The sequence below is a fragment of the Diadema antillarum genome, unplaced genomic scaffold (genome assembly GCF_040938485.1).
Source record: "Diadema antillarum isolate AM-2024a unplaced genomic scaffold, OU_Dant_1.0 scf00000203, whole genome shotgun sequence".
Taxonomy (NCBI): Eukaryota; Metazoa; Echinodermata; class Echinoidea; order Diadematoida; family Diadematidae; genus Diadema; species Diadema antillarum.
The window spans coordinates 1325-15731 of NW_027271092.1; the positions used below are offsets into that span (position 1 = coordinate 1325).

The 14407-nt window shown below is 38.9% G+C and overlaps 1 protein-coding gene across 1 annotated transcript; it reads left to right on the plus strand.

The window, feature by feature from the left end:
• The first annotated feature begins 4393 nt into the window (after positions 1-4393).
• Positions 4394-11798, plus strand: LOC139723952 (progranulin-like). The gene is made up of 5 exons (XM_071635152.1): positions 4394-4734; positions 5564-5686; positions 6776-7090; positions 8454-8699; positions 9572-11798. Exons 1-5 carry the CDS (start codon positions 4672-4674, stop codon positions 9692-9694), a joined length of 870 nt encoding a protein of 289 aa, XP_071491253.1. The 5' UTR covers positions 4394-4671; the 3' UTR covers positions 9695-11798.
• Positions 11799-14407: the final 2609 nt, after the last annotated feature.

The following is a 14407-nucleotide window of genomic DNA, read 5'->3' on the forward strand; positions in this document are numbered from 1 at the left end:
TATAAGAGATGCAACCGACCTGTTCTTCACGCGCCTTGTTCGGCAGTATGATTCAAAGATTTTGTTACTATGCCTATATAATACAGTGTACATTTGTTTGTTTTCTATTATATATATATATATATAGATATATATATATATATATATATATATATATATGTAGATATAGATATAGATATAGATATAAATATAGATATAGATATAGATATAGATATCAGGTGTAAAAACAGTCGTAAAAACACCGCAGGAGCCAAAAAATTGACGTTTCGTTGGGTCTTTGACAGAAACGTCAGTCCAATTTTTTGGCTCCTGTTGTGTTTATAAGACTGTTTTTACACTTGATATCTATTTACTACACACCGACGCAGAACTTTCATATTTTGACTCGTATATATATATATATATATATATATATATATATAGCAGAGGAGATATTTTTAACCAAAGTAATACACAATGAATGTCTACTTTGTTTGTTCGCTTGTTTGTTTGTTTGTTTAGATATTACGGAGCCCTATAGCATTTTCAAAGGCCATGTATTGGTCACCTAGGATGACACGGAAGGCTCGTTTATGGACCTTTTCAGGGCTTTCGTATTTTTGTTGATGTTGTTTTGTTTGTAGGATCATAATGGTCTGGGGGTACATATCCATTGTACATTGAGATTAAGGCCGAGAATACAGTGACTTTTCGATTTCTTTTTCTTTTTTTAAACTATATATGCCACGTGTGAATCCCATTTCAGGTCCTGTTGAATCAGTATACTCAGGAGAACAGATTGCAAATGGAGGCATCGACGGCAATGCGAAATGGAATTCCAGGGTTTCGTGCCAAGTCATATCCCTGGATGCTGTCGTGGCAGCTTTATACTTTTGTTAGCCACTCGCATGAAATGGAATTTATCAGTAAGTAGTCTGTCGATTCATAGATTATCAAAAATAATAAGATATATCACTGCATAATATAAACCTTGGTATAGGCTGTTTCGTTTGCGTCGTATACTGTAATATGTCCTAAATGCCTTGGGGCCCTCGGAGTTATTGTGTATACTCCTCTTATATAGCATCGTATTTGTGACCAGCCTAACAAACTTCTTTCATCTAATTAAATACAAGTGTATTATCCTTTTTCATTTGCTCACAGGCAAACCATCAGCGAATTGCATTAAAAGTAGCCTCCGGAATCAATCCAAAAATGAGTAATCACAAATTTCTCCTTTTAATGATTAATTTCGTTAGAGTAAACTTTGATGAGACGTTTATTGACGTCATGAGTAATTTTAGTAGCATATAGTAACATCTTATTATGGACTTCACATAGAGAAAATGTATTTACGACCAAGAAGGTTAGTTTAGATGACTGTATGTTGAATTACTTGAAAATACAGCGTTCTCATGATTCCAACTGTTCCAGTGTCAGTCCTAAATCGGTTTGGATGGTCATTCACGCTGGAAGTTTTCATTTTCACATTGATATGTAGGTAATCCATCTTATAGTGTGGGCACGTAATTTGATTTAGTTCATTCCTGTTATTCCTGTTGTGCTGTTGTTGACCTCAATGCACGCTTTTGTTGTGGACTATAACTATATAACTAATATATATATATATATATATATATATATATATATATATATACATATCTTTGACTAGTATTAAACCCACGTCCGCCTGAAGCCGTCCTACCTTGTTCTCACTCATTGCAGATACACTTTCTCTCCTCGTTTTACCTTTCTGGAACTAATCTTAGACGTTTGGCGGAGACTTTTGTCTTGACGCCCGTGTGTAAGAAGACTTTGGATTTCTCTCTTATTCAAGGGTAAGCCTGCACTGGTAGTCCATAGGCCAGGCCAGATATTGGTACCACCTGAGGTGGCAAAACCTTTTTGGTGTAATTTTGTTTGGCGGGCATAGTATGCTTATCAAGCTATGATAGCATTTCCAAATGAGTAGCTTAGTCATAATAAATGTACTTTTAACCAATTTGGTCTCGTTGTTACATCCCTATCGGAATATACTTCTGAATCGAGACTAATCGCTATACATTGAAGAGCCCTGTCTGCTGTATGTCCACAGGTGTTCTGTTGTAAACGCGGTGCGCTTTGTCTTTATTCAAGGCTGCGAGGGGAATATCCAAAGGTTGTGATGTCCACAGGTGTTTTGTTGTCAACGCGGTGCGCTTAGTCTTTATTAAAGGCAGCGAAGGGAATATCCAAAAGTTATGATACAGGGTTTATCCCTTTATCTAAAAACAAAAAAAAACAAAAAAAAACAAAAAAAAACCCAAAAAAACAATTCCTCGTGCATTTTGCCGTATTTTGATATTTTTAAAACTATTCATCATTTTCCGGTGGAAACGCGAATGCCGCGCCAACATCGCTTTATTTTCATCCAACAACGAAAGATAATGCAATTACAATGTACCGGTACACTACAATGAATTATAATGAATAATATTGTTAATGAACATAGTGACTTAAAAATATAGATCTGCTTAAAAAAAGAAGAAGAAAAGGCTTGTGAAGCTGCGCCTAGTCTTCACAATATTCACCTTTATGTTCGAAGAAGGGGAGGGGATCTTTGTCCCCAAGATGAAGCAAAAGTTGCTGCTACATAGTGCCGGGGGATACAATTGCATTGCGCGGCAACGGACATTTCTAGTTTGCATACAGCACGATTGCTTATACTCAAAGTTACAGTGATGTATTCATGTAAATGTTGCTTTTGTCATGTAAAAGTTACATTAAAGTCACATTGAATGAGAGAGAGAGAGAGAGAGAGAAGAGAGAGAGAAAAAACAAAAACAATCATCTACGAAGCATAACATTCTATGTGCCCTTCCAGGGTATGACGTTATAGAGAATCATGATTTGCCCAATATAAAATGAACAATGAACAACAGAGAAGGAATGAATCACACTATAAAGATCAGAGGAGCACAGTATACTGCAGGTGCATCCGCAAAGACTCAGAAATAAACATGATAGATACAACAATGAATACAGAATGAGTTGTAAAGGGTTTCTACATAACATATCACAGTACTGTGAGATCATCACTTCTTTTACTGTTTTTTCAATGAATAGACTTGGTGTCATGCAACTCAAGTGGAAGTTTATTCGAAATATCTGGGCCAGCATGTCGTATGGATTTGTGTGCTAAGATTTAAATATTTATATGTGACTGCCGCTATTAGGGTCAGATTATGTCACTTAAAGTACGTTGCTATTATGTTGATCTTGAAAAGCCAAAAAGTGAGGGGCTCCCTAGGGAGGTGAGACGAACATCTCCATATTCATACTTATACATCTGTTGCTGAGTTTCTTATCCAATGATCTCCAAATTTCAAACAAAATATGATTTATTTGTGTTGACTCATTCTGGTTATCACTACAACCAGCATACAATATCAAGTTGTGAATAATTTTTCGTGCTTTCCCAAATATGTAGCATGGTTTCTAGCTTCTAGCAAGTTTCTAGCATGGCTCGATATAATTTCTTCACATGAAATATGATTAGATAAGCTTTGTTTTTCTGTGCATTTTGTTTTTACATTTTCCGAGGTAATATTTGTCCTAAATGATACTATTTTATAACAGCGTCTCCATAACAATTGTGATAGCGTCTGCTAATCTACTTCAAAGCAATACATATGTACAGTCAAAACCACAACAAAGATTATTTTAAGGAAATATTCATTATCAAAACGGTTATAGCGCCCTCTTTAATTTTGTCTTTATTTCTTACGTGGTAAACACCACTTTCTTGCACGATTTGGCCCTTTAAATGCACTAAATTTGTCAAAACAAGGCTCAAATATGTTCTTTTGTCTTTACAGATTTGAAATAACAGCACAGTTTGATTCTGTTTTACCTCGCATGCCCAATTCATGATTTAGAACAAAGTAGTTGAATACTATTTTGAAATTTTTCTATTTTTTCTTTGTTTTTAGCGTATTTTGACTGAGTGCACCCAAATCCGGCGTTTTGGTGAATTTTTGATGGTGTCATTTTTTAGAGCATCATGTGCTGAATATGTGCCAAATTTCAGAGGGATTGGTTGAAAAATCCTGAAATTATCAAAAATCACACTCTGCCTATCTTTGGTCACAGAGCGTCAAAAATTATTTGGTATTGGTCGGGTTAATAGCTGAAATCTATGACAAAACTACTACTCTGGAAATGCCATCATAGCAAAATATGATCCTTAGATATATGCCATATCAAAATGCACAAGTAGAACTTGCCACCTCAGGTGGTACCAATAACCCATTTTTCGGGTCTTGGCCCATGGACTAAGGCCATTGGAGGCACGGGGCAAAGATCAACCGTATAGTATGTTGATATCATAGGTATTAGCTCGCAACGAAAGAGTACTGTTGTCCCAGTGGATATACTTGTGTAGTTTCTACAGGAACTTGCACAAGAGGCAATGAAGTTATCTCTTGGACTGACAAATCTGTTGCAAATCCAATAAAGGTTGAGAGTGTGATTTGTCCTGATGGAAGTTCAGAATGTCCAGATGGCAACACTTGCTGTAAACTTTCAACTGGGCAGTGGGGATGTTGTCCATTGCCAAATGCAGTCTGCTGTAGTGATGGTCTTCACTGCTGCCCCAGTGGTTACACCTGCGATACATCGGCTGGAACCTGTACAAAAGGAAATGCCATACCCATGATGATATCTGTGATCTCACCTGCCTCTGTCCAAGAGAATTCGCATCTACAGGTTAAACAGGTGAGTGTGTGTGTAATCATTTATTTACAGCATACCTAATAAAGGAGACCTAATCCCACTTGTATTCATTATTTTCCTATGTTGAGGTTTACAAAATCAATAGACCTTGCACATGCTTGTTCTGAATTGTCCAATGTTGCAAAGGCATAGTTTTGGAAAGACCAATGTAGTGTTCTGTAATAGGGATAAAAAATATCACTTTCACCTCTTTATATGAGATGAAGAGAATGCTCACACATACTCATACCAGCATCATCTTGTCTTCTACCCCACTGACATATTTGTGGCTTATGATGATGCTTAGAGTCCTCTAAGAGATTACAATAGGCAAAAATAACAGTTCTAATATTTGTTTGCAGTAATTGGTTGTCTTTGTATATCATTACAAAGTGTCATTTTATCATATCCTTGTGCATCATCTACTGTTCTGATGTTGTAGCAACAAAAACATGCCATTTATTTTGACAAAACCCATTAAATGTTTTGTATTAAATTCTGAAACCTAAAGAGAAATTACTCTGTAGACTGTATAGCCTTCTAAACTTACAACTGATCTCTTTTTTTCTTCTGACCAGTTGAGATTCATATGTCACAGAATCATATTGCTTTTGATAAAGCAAAGTGTTAAACACTGTCTTTCATTGATTATCAATTAGTCATGATCATCAAATTTAATCGGAGTTGTAAACTACAGGATCTGATCAGAAAATGTTCCCTCAAATCTCCAGACAGCAAGTGACTGGAATGATATCTTTAGCACAAATTGCTGCAACGGAATGGAACCAATTGGCAGTTTTTCTTCTTCCCTATCCGCGCGTTTGTCTTTCAGCAGAACAGCCGAGCTGGGAAGCGAGGTGTCACTTGCCCAGACAGCATTATCACTTGCCCTGCATTCTCCACCTGTTGTCCATTGGCTGGCAAAGGAGGGTGGGGATGCTGCCCTCTCAGGCACGTGAGTGGAGATGTCGATACAGTCTTCTCATGAACTGTCAGGTCTAAGCATCTCTTAATTTGTGCATGCATCTGTTACAGGGCAACCCAATCGCAACAAGACTTTAATACGGAACCTGCAGTTTTTCCTGAGTTATTGGGCACCAACTCATCGTAAAGACACACACCATTTTCATGCAAGGATTCATACAATGTACATTGTGATTTCCTACCATGCATTGTTTTCACTTGCTCTCATGTACTCACAGAAACAAAACTTCAGGGAATCCAACATCTGGCACTATTCATTTTAATGATGGGGTTTTAAAGCATCCATAATGGTTACAAGGGACAGTGTGACAGAGTGCACTTATAGCCCATTATTAAAAATCAAAAACTGTGCTGCCCCCATGTAGCTGTCTGGGTTTACACAGCTGACGGCACAGCTTCAAAGAAGAATATGACCGGGACCTGTGAATTATGTACTGTATGATTACAATCTCTGTACCCCCTGACAAGCCTGCATACATATTTGGCATGAAATAAATGGCATTGCTGGCATATGCTGGTGGTGTATGGAATATGACATGGTGTATCGTGTATGGAAGGTGCCATCTACAGTGAAATTGAGGAGAATCCATGTGATTTTTTTTTCTTCTGTTTTATACATCCAACAGAGTATAGGGCATAAAAAAGATATGTTATGATAAGGAGAACTGAGATTAAAAAAAAAACCCTCAAACAACTCCTAGGTATACCAACTGTGCAGCATATGGCTTAGGAATTAGTGTTTTATTATATGTCCCCAGCCAAAATTACACATCCAACACAGTGTAGGGCATAAAAAAAAGAAATGTTATGATAAGGAGAGTTTAGATACCCCCCTCCCCCAGAAACAATTCCTAGGTATACCAACTGTGCAGCATATGGCTGAGGAAGTAGTGTTCTCTTGTGCATGTGTGTGTGTTTAAAATTCATCCACAAGTCATGAAAGCATCTAGTAAAATACAGTAGAATTAGTTTGATCATCTTGTTTCTAGCACATGTGTTTCATAAAGCAGCATATGCATTGTACACTGCATACCATTGCTGTACGTACCACCACCTCCAGGCCGTCTGCTGCGAGGACCGCACCCACTGCTGCCCGCCCGGCTACTCCTGCAGCGGCAGATCCTGCAAGAAGGGGTCACGACATCTCCCTCTCCTTTCAGAACCGGCCAGCATCACTGACCAACTTTTGAACTTTGAACCCCGGCAGGTTGAAGATCAGGGGCCGTCGTCCCAGGGGGCCAAGCACCTGCTGTTCGAGCCCGAGGAGCCGGAGGCCGGCGTTGTGGTGTGCCCCGACGGATCCTCCCAGTGTCCAGACGGGAACACGTGCTGCAAGTTGGTGAGCGGTCAGTGGGGATGCTGCCCGTTGCCACAGGTAGGTCAATGCCAGCTGGCCCATAGGTGAGGGTTCATTGGTTCTTGCAGGAGTAGCCAGGGGATTCTCTCTACCCCATGCCCTTCCCCCTGTTAGACAGAGTATAGTACAGTGCACTCCCGTTATAACGAAATGCTCGGGACCGGCAGTTTTCTTTCGTTATAACGAAATTTCGTTATAACCGAACAAATACAATATATATAGAAAACAAGGAAACCACATATAAATATCATATTCTGTTTGCTGAATACTCATCATACACTGGAAAGCTATGTGAAATGTAATGGGATAACTGTATCACAATAATAAACGCAAGTTCCCCTCAGAAACTGTGGAGCGAACACACAGTGGTGTGAAGCGTTCACCCTTGCAGAGACGCTATAAATGCTTGTTCCGCTATGTATTTTCGAAAGCAATTCGCATTTCGTTATAATGGAGCATATTTCTTTTGTTTTTCTTTGTCAGTGGCGCTCGGAAAAGACTTCGTTATAACGGAAATTTCACTATAACCGTGTTCGTTGTAAGCGAATTTTTTACCATAGACTTTAATGATGATAATTTTGGGACCAGAAGATTTACTTCGTTATAACCGTGTTCGTTATAACGGGAGTGCACTGTATAAGAAGATTATACAGTATGTTAAAAAAAAAAATCACAATCAGATTTTCGCATTGATAACACCCAATATGATTAAACTGTCTAAATGCTACCTCAGGGTCTTAAAATATAACATCTTAGCTCTATTTTGCAGAAAACCCCATTCAATATGGTTAAGCGGTCACAGAGAAATGTGGATTGTTGTAAAGCATGTGATGAGTCTGATTCTTCCAAGTTTAGCACTTGGGTGCTCTTGTGTGTGAACACAATGGACAGAACTTGAAGGGAAGAGATTCCTGCTTTGCTCTACAAAATTCCTCATTTCTCTTTGACCACAGAAGCAAATTGAATGGGGTTTTCTGTAAGAATGTGGGCAATAAGTTATAGTTTCGTACCCTGAAATTCTATTCGAATTGATTTACTATTTTTAAACTATTTTTAAAGTTATCATTGCGGAGGGCCCATTGTAATTTTTGGGGGGACATGCGGTATACTGACTTTCTAGTGTAAAGTTACAGTTGTCAATATTGGCAACTCATATATCACAGTTTATGCATAGCTTCTACTTTACAAGCACAGATATGTTTCTCTGTGACAATTATGTAGAGTGCTATTCTCAGAGAGCACCTGTGAATTACTGTTGCAATGTGAATTTGAGTTTGTTTCAGGTCATTGTCATCCCAACGAGAAGTTGCCAATTTGCAGCTGTTGTCCTCGTGCAAGTGGGGAAATAAATCTGCGTGCATATTTTCATTGGTTACGATAGGCCGTGTGCTGTGCGGACATGCTGCACTGCTGTCCATCCGGCTACAAGTGCGACACTGCCTCATCCACGTGCACCAAGGGATTGAACCGCCTGCCCTGGCTGACCAAGAGACCGTCCACCAAGCTGGTGGCCTCCTCTAAACCCAAGGACACGGTCACCTGCCCCGACCAGGTCTCCACGTGCCCGGAAAGTTCCACGTGCTGCCAGACGCCCGGCGGCATCTACGGCTGCTGCCCCTATCCAGCGGTGAGTTTCCATGTCTTCTGATCTTCTCTGAATATTGATATGAGGGGTTGTAATTTGCAGTGGGGCATCATTGATTGTCATAGATGACTGAAAAATATGTTGCAATCCCGATGGGATATGCTCCAAGACTGTAGTACTTCCAGTGAACCATTTTGGCTGATATTTCACGATTTCATTGTTGTCCAACTGAAATTATGCTGTCACAGCAATATTTCACACAGTTCTTATGCATACTGGTACAGGTGCTTTCTAAAACCAAAAATCACCAGTTTCTGCAGGCATATAGAAACTATGTTTTACATTATTACCTCCGCTAAGGGAGGAGGTTATGTTTTCGTTACTGTTGGTTTGTTTGTTTGTTCGTTCTTTAGTTAGTTAGTTAGTTTGTTAGTTAGTTAGTTTGTCCGTGTGCAATATAACTCAAAAAGTAGTCAACGGATTGGGATGAAACTTGCAGGAAAGGTTGAGAATGACACAAGTAACAAACGATTAACTTTTGGTAGTGATCCGAGAATGTTTGGGGAATTTGTGAAGGATTTTTGATATTTTGGCAGGTAGGGTTAATAAACTTGGGAGTTCAGGCTGCGCGTATTTGAGGTTTGCCTGCGCGCACTATAAAGTGCGTGCTCTTTAGTTTCTGCTGGGGTGAGGCGCGCCGTGCAGCTTAGGGTTTATGACGTAACAAAGGCTTTTGTATTGGGAAATCAGGCAACTTTCAGCACACAATGCTATAAGTACGTATGGGTGGAAATCACTGATATCTCTATGGAAGAACAAGATCAGTGGTGGAAATGATTTGCATGCTTGGCGGAGGTCTGCGCTCTCAGAGTGCTTCTCTAGTTTTAATTTATTTCTCTTTCCCCGTTCCCCAGGCTATATGCTGTGCAGACCTGATCCACTGCTGTCCCAGTGGCTACACCTGCCAGACCAGCACCGGTACCTGCACCAAAGGAGAACACAGGATGCCCTGGCAGCTGAAACTTCCCACCATCTAAAGTACTGCAGACTGCACCCCTACTGTGCCCCGCCCCCATTCCTACCAACACCTCCCCCCCCCCCCCCTCCCAATCCCAACTCTACGCACTCGATCACTCTATCAACAATCATTTACCCAGTACAAGCCACTGAAGAGCAGAAACAAAGTGTGTTTGACCCATATGTTTTGATAATTGGTCTACCATGGAATACTGGTAGTGCAGTGTAAAGAGGGAATCTTAACTTTGCTTAAGATGCATGGCCTTCATTTAATGGCCTGTATGTTGAATTCCTTCTCATTTCTCTATATCAGCCATATAAGCCCATATCACAGGAGCGTGTATGTTCCTAATCAACTGCAACCTGATTTACATTCTCCAGAGAGGCAGGGGCTGATTTTTATATGAAAACAAACATGACATGACACGTATGTTCACAGTGGTATATTGCTTCTAGTGCTTTGTTCAGCAACATACATGAGCATTCTTGATAACTGTTTTATGCTTTCACCTTTCAATATGCAGTTTAGTGAAAGCTGAGCTTAGATAGACCAAAGGAGGTGATGGGAAATAAAACTGATTGTGCCATTAACAAACAGGCTGTGTATGAGAATTTCAGCTGCATCATGGAAAGCCTCGTGTAAATCATTGTAGACTTGAGTGGGGGTAGTTATTGCTGTGCATTACTTTGGAAATAGATCAAGAAAATATTGATATTCAGAGTCTTTCCTTCCTAGAAGCCGAATGTGTTTGAATGCATTGAAATGTAATGAAAGTAGACTTATTACTCTAAGTAATATTACTTCTGTTATTTTGTGTGTTTATTTGATTTCTTATTGCATATGAAGTTGTTGCAATGTTCAGGCATTTGCCAAATAAAAAGTGGGAAATATAATGATCTGATCTTTGTCATAGTGGCACCAACAGTGACACCCTGTTGAAAGTACTGATGTGTGTAATTGTTCAATGTTTTCAGTGATTTTTATGATTTTGTGTATTCTTTTTGTACTAGTATTCTCTAGGCTAAGCTTAACTGTTTTGTGTACTTGTGCCATTTCCACAAAACTTGCTCTCTCTCTCTCTCTCTATATATATATATATTTGTCACTGGAAAAACAGAAAAGACATACATGCGCATTTACAATTACCATTTTAAACTTGAACCTTGCTATGACATACAATTCCTGAATATTTTCATGTTTCACTTTCCGCCTTTCCCATCCATATGAGATTTTTCACCATCTATTCATGATGCATTGCAGATCACACATTTCTATTACCCCATTCACACTTAAAAGTCAAGAGCTCTCTAGCATTGTACTGCTCTGCTCACTCTGTCCATTTCTTCCATTGGGAAGGTATTCAGCAGGTGAGTGGAGTCAGTCGTGTAAGACTCATTTTCAGAATGTCTAAGTCCTTTGCCTGAAGGATAGGAATGGGGTCTCTGAAACACTCTCTTCCGACGCTCGGTCTGAACTGGGGGTGATGGAGGGATCCGATAGGGTGCCGCCTAATGTTGCCCCATCCCCACCCTTCCTTTTGACCACCCTGCAACTGTGTGTGAATGGGGCCAATGTCATGCTGACAATGTTACATATAGTTTTGCAGACGAACTAAAGAAGCCTATTCAATTATTATTGACCACGTATCTGTGAGTACTGTGAGGTGTGCAATAGCATGTCGCCTTGAAAATCAGAGATGCAGTGATTTAAATTGTTCATCATGTGGACAAAAGTGCTGACGTGTGCATGTCTATATGCTCAAATAAGATACTTTTTCTTTCTCTTTCTCCATGCAAAAATTTTCCCAGAGACTCCAGTCTGCTAACATGACTTCATGTTTTCACCACAGAACTGAAATGTTCATGACTTGCTCTAGACAGCACTCTTCATGCGACTTTTTGTGGTGGTGTAAATATAGTTCTTTGTTCGACATTGGGAAACAATATCATGTTCAGGTAGACGTGATGTGTATGTGTGCATCGTGGATGTGGTCTGAAAATGATTTGTTACTCATTTCTGTAGTAGTTGTCGGTAAATTCTTCTACAATAAATATGCATTCTAAATTTCCGTCTTGACTCTGATCAGTGTGATTAATCAGGGGCGGATCCAGGAATTTCGTAAAGAGGGGGCGCGTTTACAAAATTAAAGGGGGGCGCACGTACCACTCCCCCCATTTTTTTTCTTTTTATTTCTTTTGTTTCAACAAGAAATAAAGGGGGGGGGGGTCGTGCGCCGGTTGCGGTCCTCCCTGGATCCACCCCTGTTAATATTACTTGGTATTAACCTGGGTACCTCATTCATTGAAGATTTCACTTGGCTACTGTAAGACCACAAACATTTGTGGCATGAAACTCTCGCGAATGGAGCCCATGGCATTTTTCCCAGCATGAAACTTTCATGAATTGCCACTGGCATTCAATGCATTGTGTCGACGAGAACTTTGGCATGCATTTTACTTTCACAAATCTTCGCTTGCAAAATTTGTGAAAGTTTCGTGCACACGGAAAATTTCTCTCGTTTTTTTTTTTTTCGACACAGTACTTCAGATAATTTTTGTGCGGCTTTTGTTGTTGTCAAGGAAACCGTACAGTAAATGTTCCATAAAGGCATGAAAGAAGAGAATTACATGAGTAATCAACCTTGTGTGAATGAAAGTGGTGAGTTCTGAAGAAAGAGCCAAATTCATTCCAAAAACAAAAAATAAAACAACCCATCAGATATTTGATTGAATCAGGGATCATTGATTGATTGATTGATTGATTGATTGATTGATTGATTGATTGATTGATTGATTGATTGATTGATTGATTGATTTGATGCGATAAATGCCTTGGTAAGCAGTCAGATCTTGGGTTGATTTGTTATTTGAGATGAATTCTGTGTGTGTGTGTGTGTGTGTGTGTGTGTGTGTGTGTGTGTGTGTGTGTGTATGTGTGTGTGTGTGTGTGTGTGTGTGTGTGTGTGTGTGTGTGTGTGTGTGTGTGTGTGTGTGTGTGTGTGTGTGTGTGTGTGTGTGTGTGTGTGTGTGTGTGTGTGTGTTTTCAATGTAGCCTACTGCATGCAGCTTATGATGAGAGCCCAAGTTTGATTTTGGGAGAATCCGGCAGAATTTCTGCAAAACAAATACCAGGATATGTCCTAGTTTCACATTCATGGAGAGAATGAAAAGAGATCTAATGCAAGGTTCAGATGATAGTTTTGTTTTTGTTTTTAAAGTTGCTTTTTTATATACCAAAGTACTAAGTATCAAATTACTAGCATGTTAGCAAAAAGAAAAAGTATATTAATCCAACATCGATATGGTGGTAGTGTATGTAGCAATCGTGTTAGCAAGTGCAGCAATTTATCCTCGGATTTTGCCTAATGTGCACATTCAAAACTACCAGGACCTTTCTTTGCTTAGCCAGAATGAAATAAAAAAAGTGGGCAAGATTCTTTATAAAAATGATTAATTTCAGCTTCAACTTTTTTTTTCATATACAATGTACAAACATATACACTTTGTTTGTTTGGGTATTTTTTTTCAAGATTTGTATCAGACATAGAAACACTGAAAGAATAGACTATCCAATGTCACGGTGGAGCATTAAGTATTACACATTGCGCGAATGAAATAAACGCATAAATACTTGATGACAGACTGTAGATCTACAATCTACTACCAATCAGGAACCATAGGCAGTTAGAACAGTATCTTTCATGAGTCTTGTTGACGAATGTAAAAGACGTTACAGAGAGACAGATAGACAGTGAGAGAGACAGACAGATGGAGACAAGACAAACAGCCAGATAGACAAACAGATAAGAAACAAATAGACAGACAGAGGCAGACAGAGAGACAGGTGGAGATAGACAGAAAACAAAGAAACGCATAATACAATCAGGAACTACTAGGCAGTCAAAACCGTATCTTTCATATACAGGGGCGGATCCAGGAATTCTGTAAAGGGGGGGGGGGGGCGTGACTAATATTTCTAGTGCCACTTCCGGGTTTCATTTCATTGTTTTTCTTTTTATTTCTTTTGTTTTTTACGAAAAATAAAGGGGGGGGGGGGCGTGCGCCGGTTGCGCCCCCCTCTGGATCCGCCACTGATATATGAGCCTTGTTGACGAATGTAAAAGACATTACAGAGATACAGATAGACAGTGAGACAGACAGAATGATCCTTATCCTTAGGATTCCTTATCATGTTATTCCCTTATACTATCTTTACATGAATTAAAACGAGGAATTATTTATAAATTTTATATCTCTCAAGCGTAGTAATACAATTCAATGAAATATCATGACTCAGACCATCATATCATACATATCAAGAGAACAAGTGTCTAAACAGACACCATTTTTTCTGAAACACTTGCAGCTTATGATTATTTCTTGCAATATATGAAGAATTTGTTCGCAAAACCGATAAGTCCGTTTTTGAAGATTTTGAAGTACGGTCTCTGCCATAAAGTACAAAATGATACCTTTTAAATGATATATTGGTCACTACATAATCATAAAGGTACATTTTTGAAGTTATGGTCAAAAGAAGCAAACATTTTCTTATTATTCTCTTGATTTTTCTTGACCTTTAATTGCAAATATCTCCATTTGGCAAATATGGACTTATCGCTTTTTGCGAACAACTCTCCATATTTTCCTTATCATAATTATTCCCTTATACTATCTTTACATAAATCAAAACAAGGAATTATACCTTTTATTTTACAAGCTTAAATTTCTTA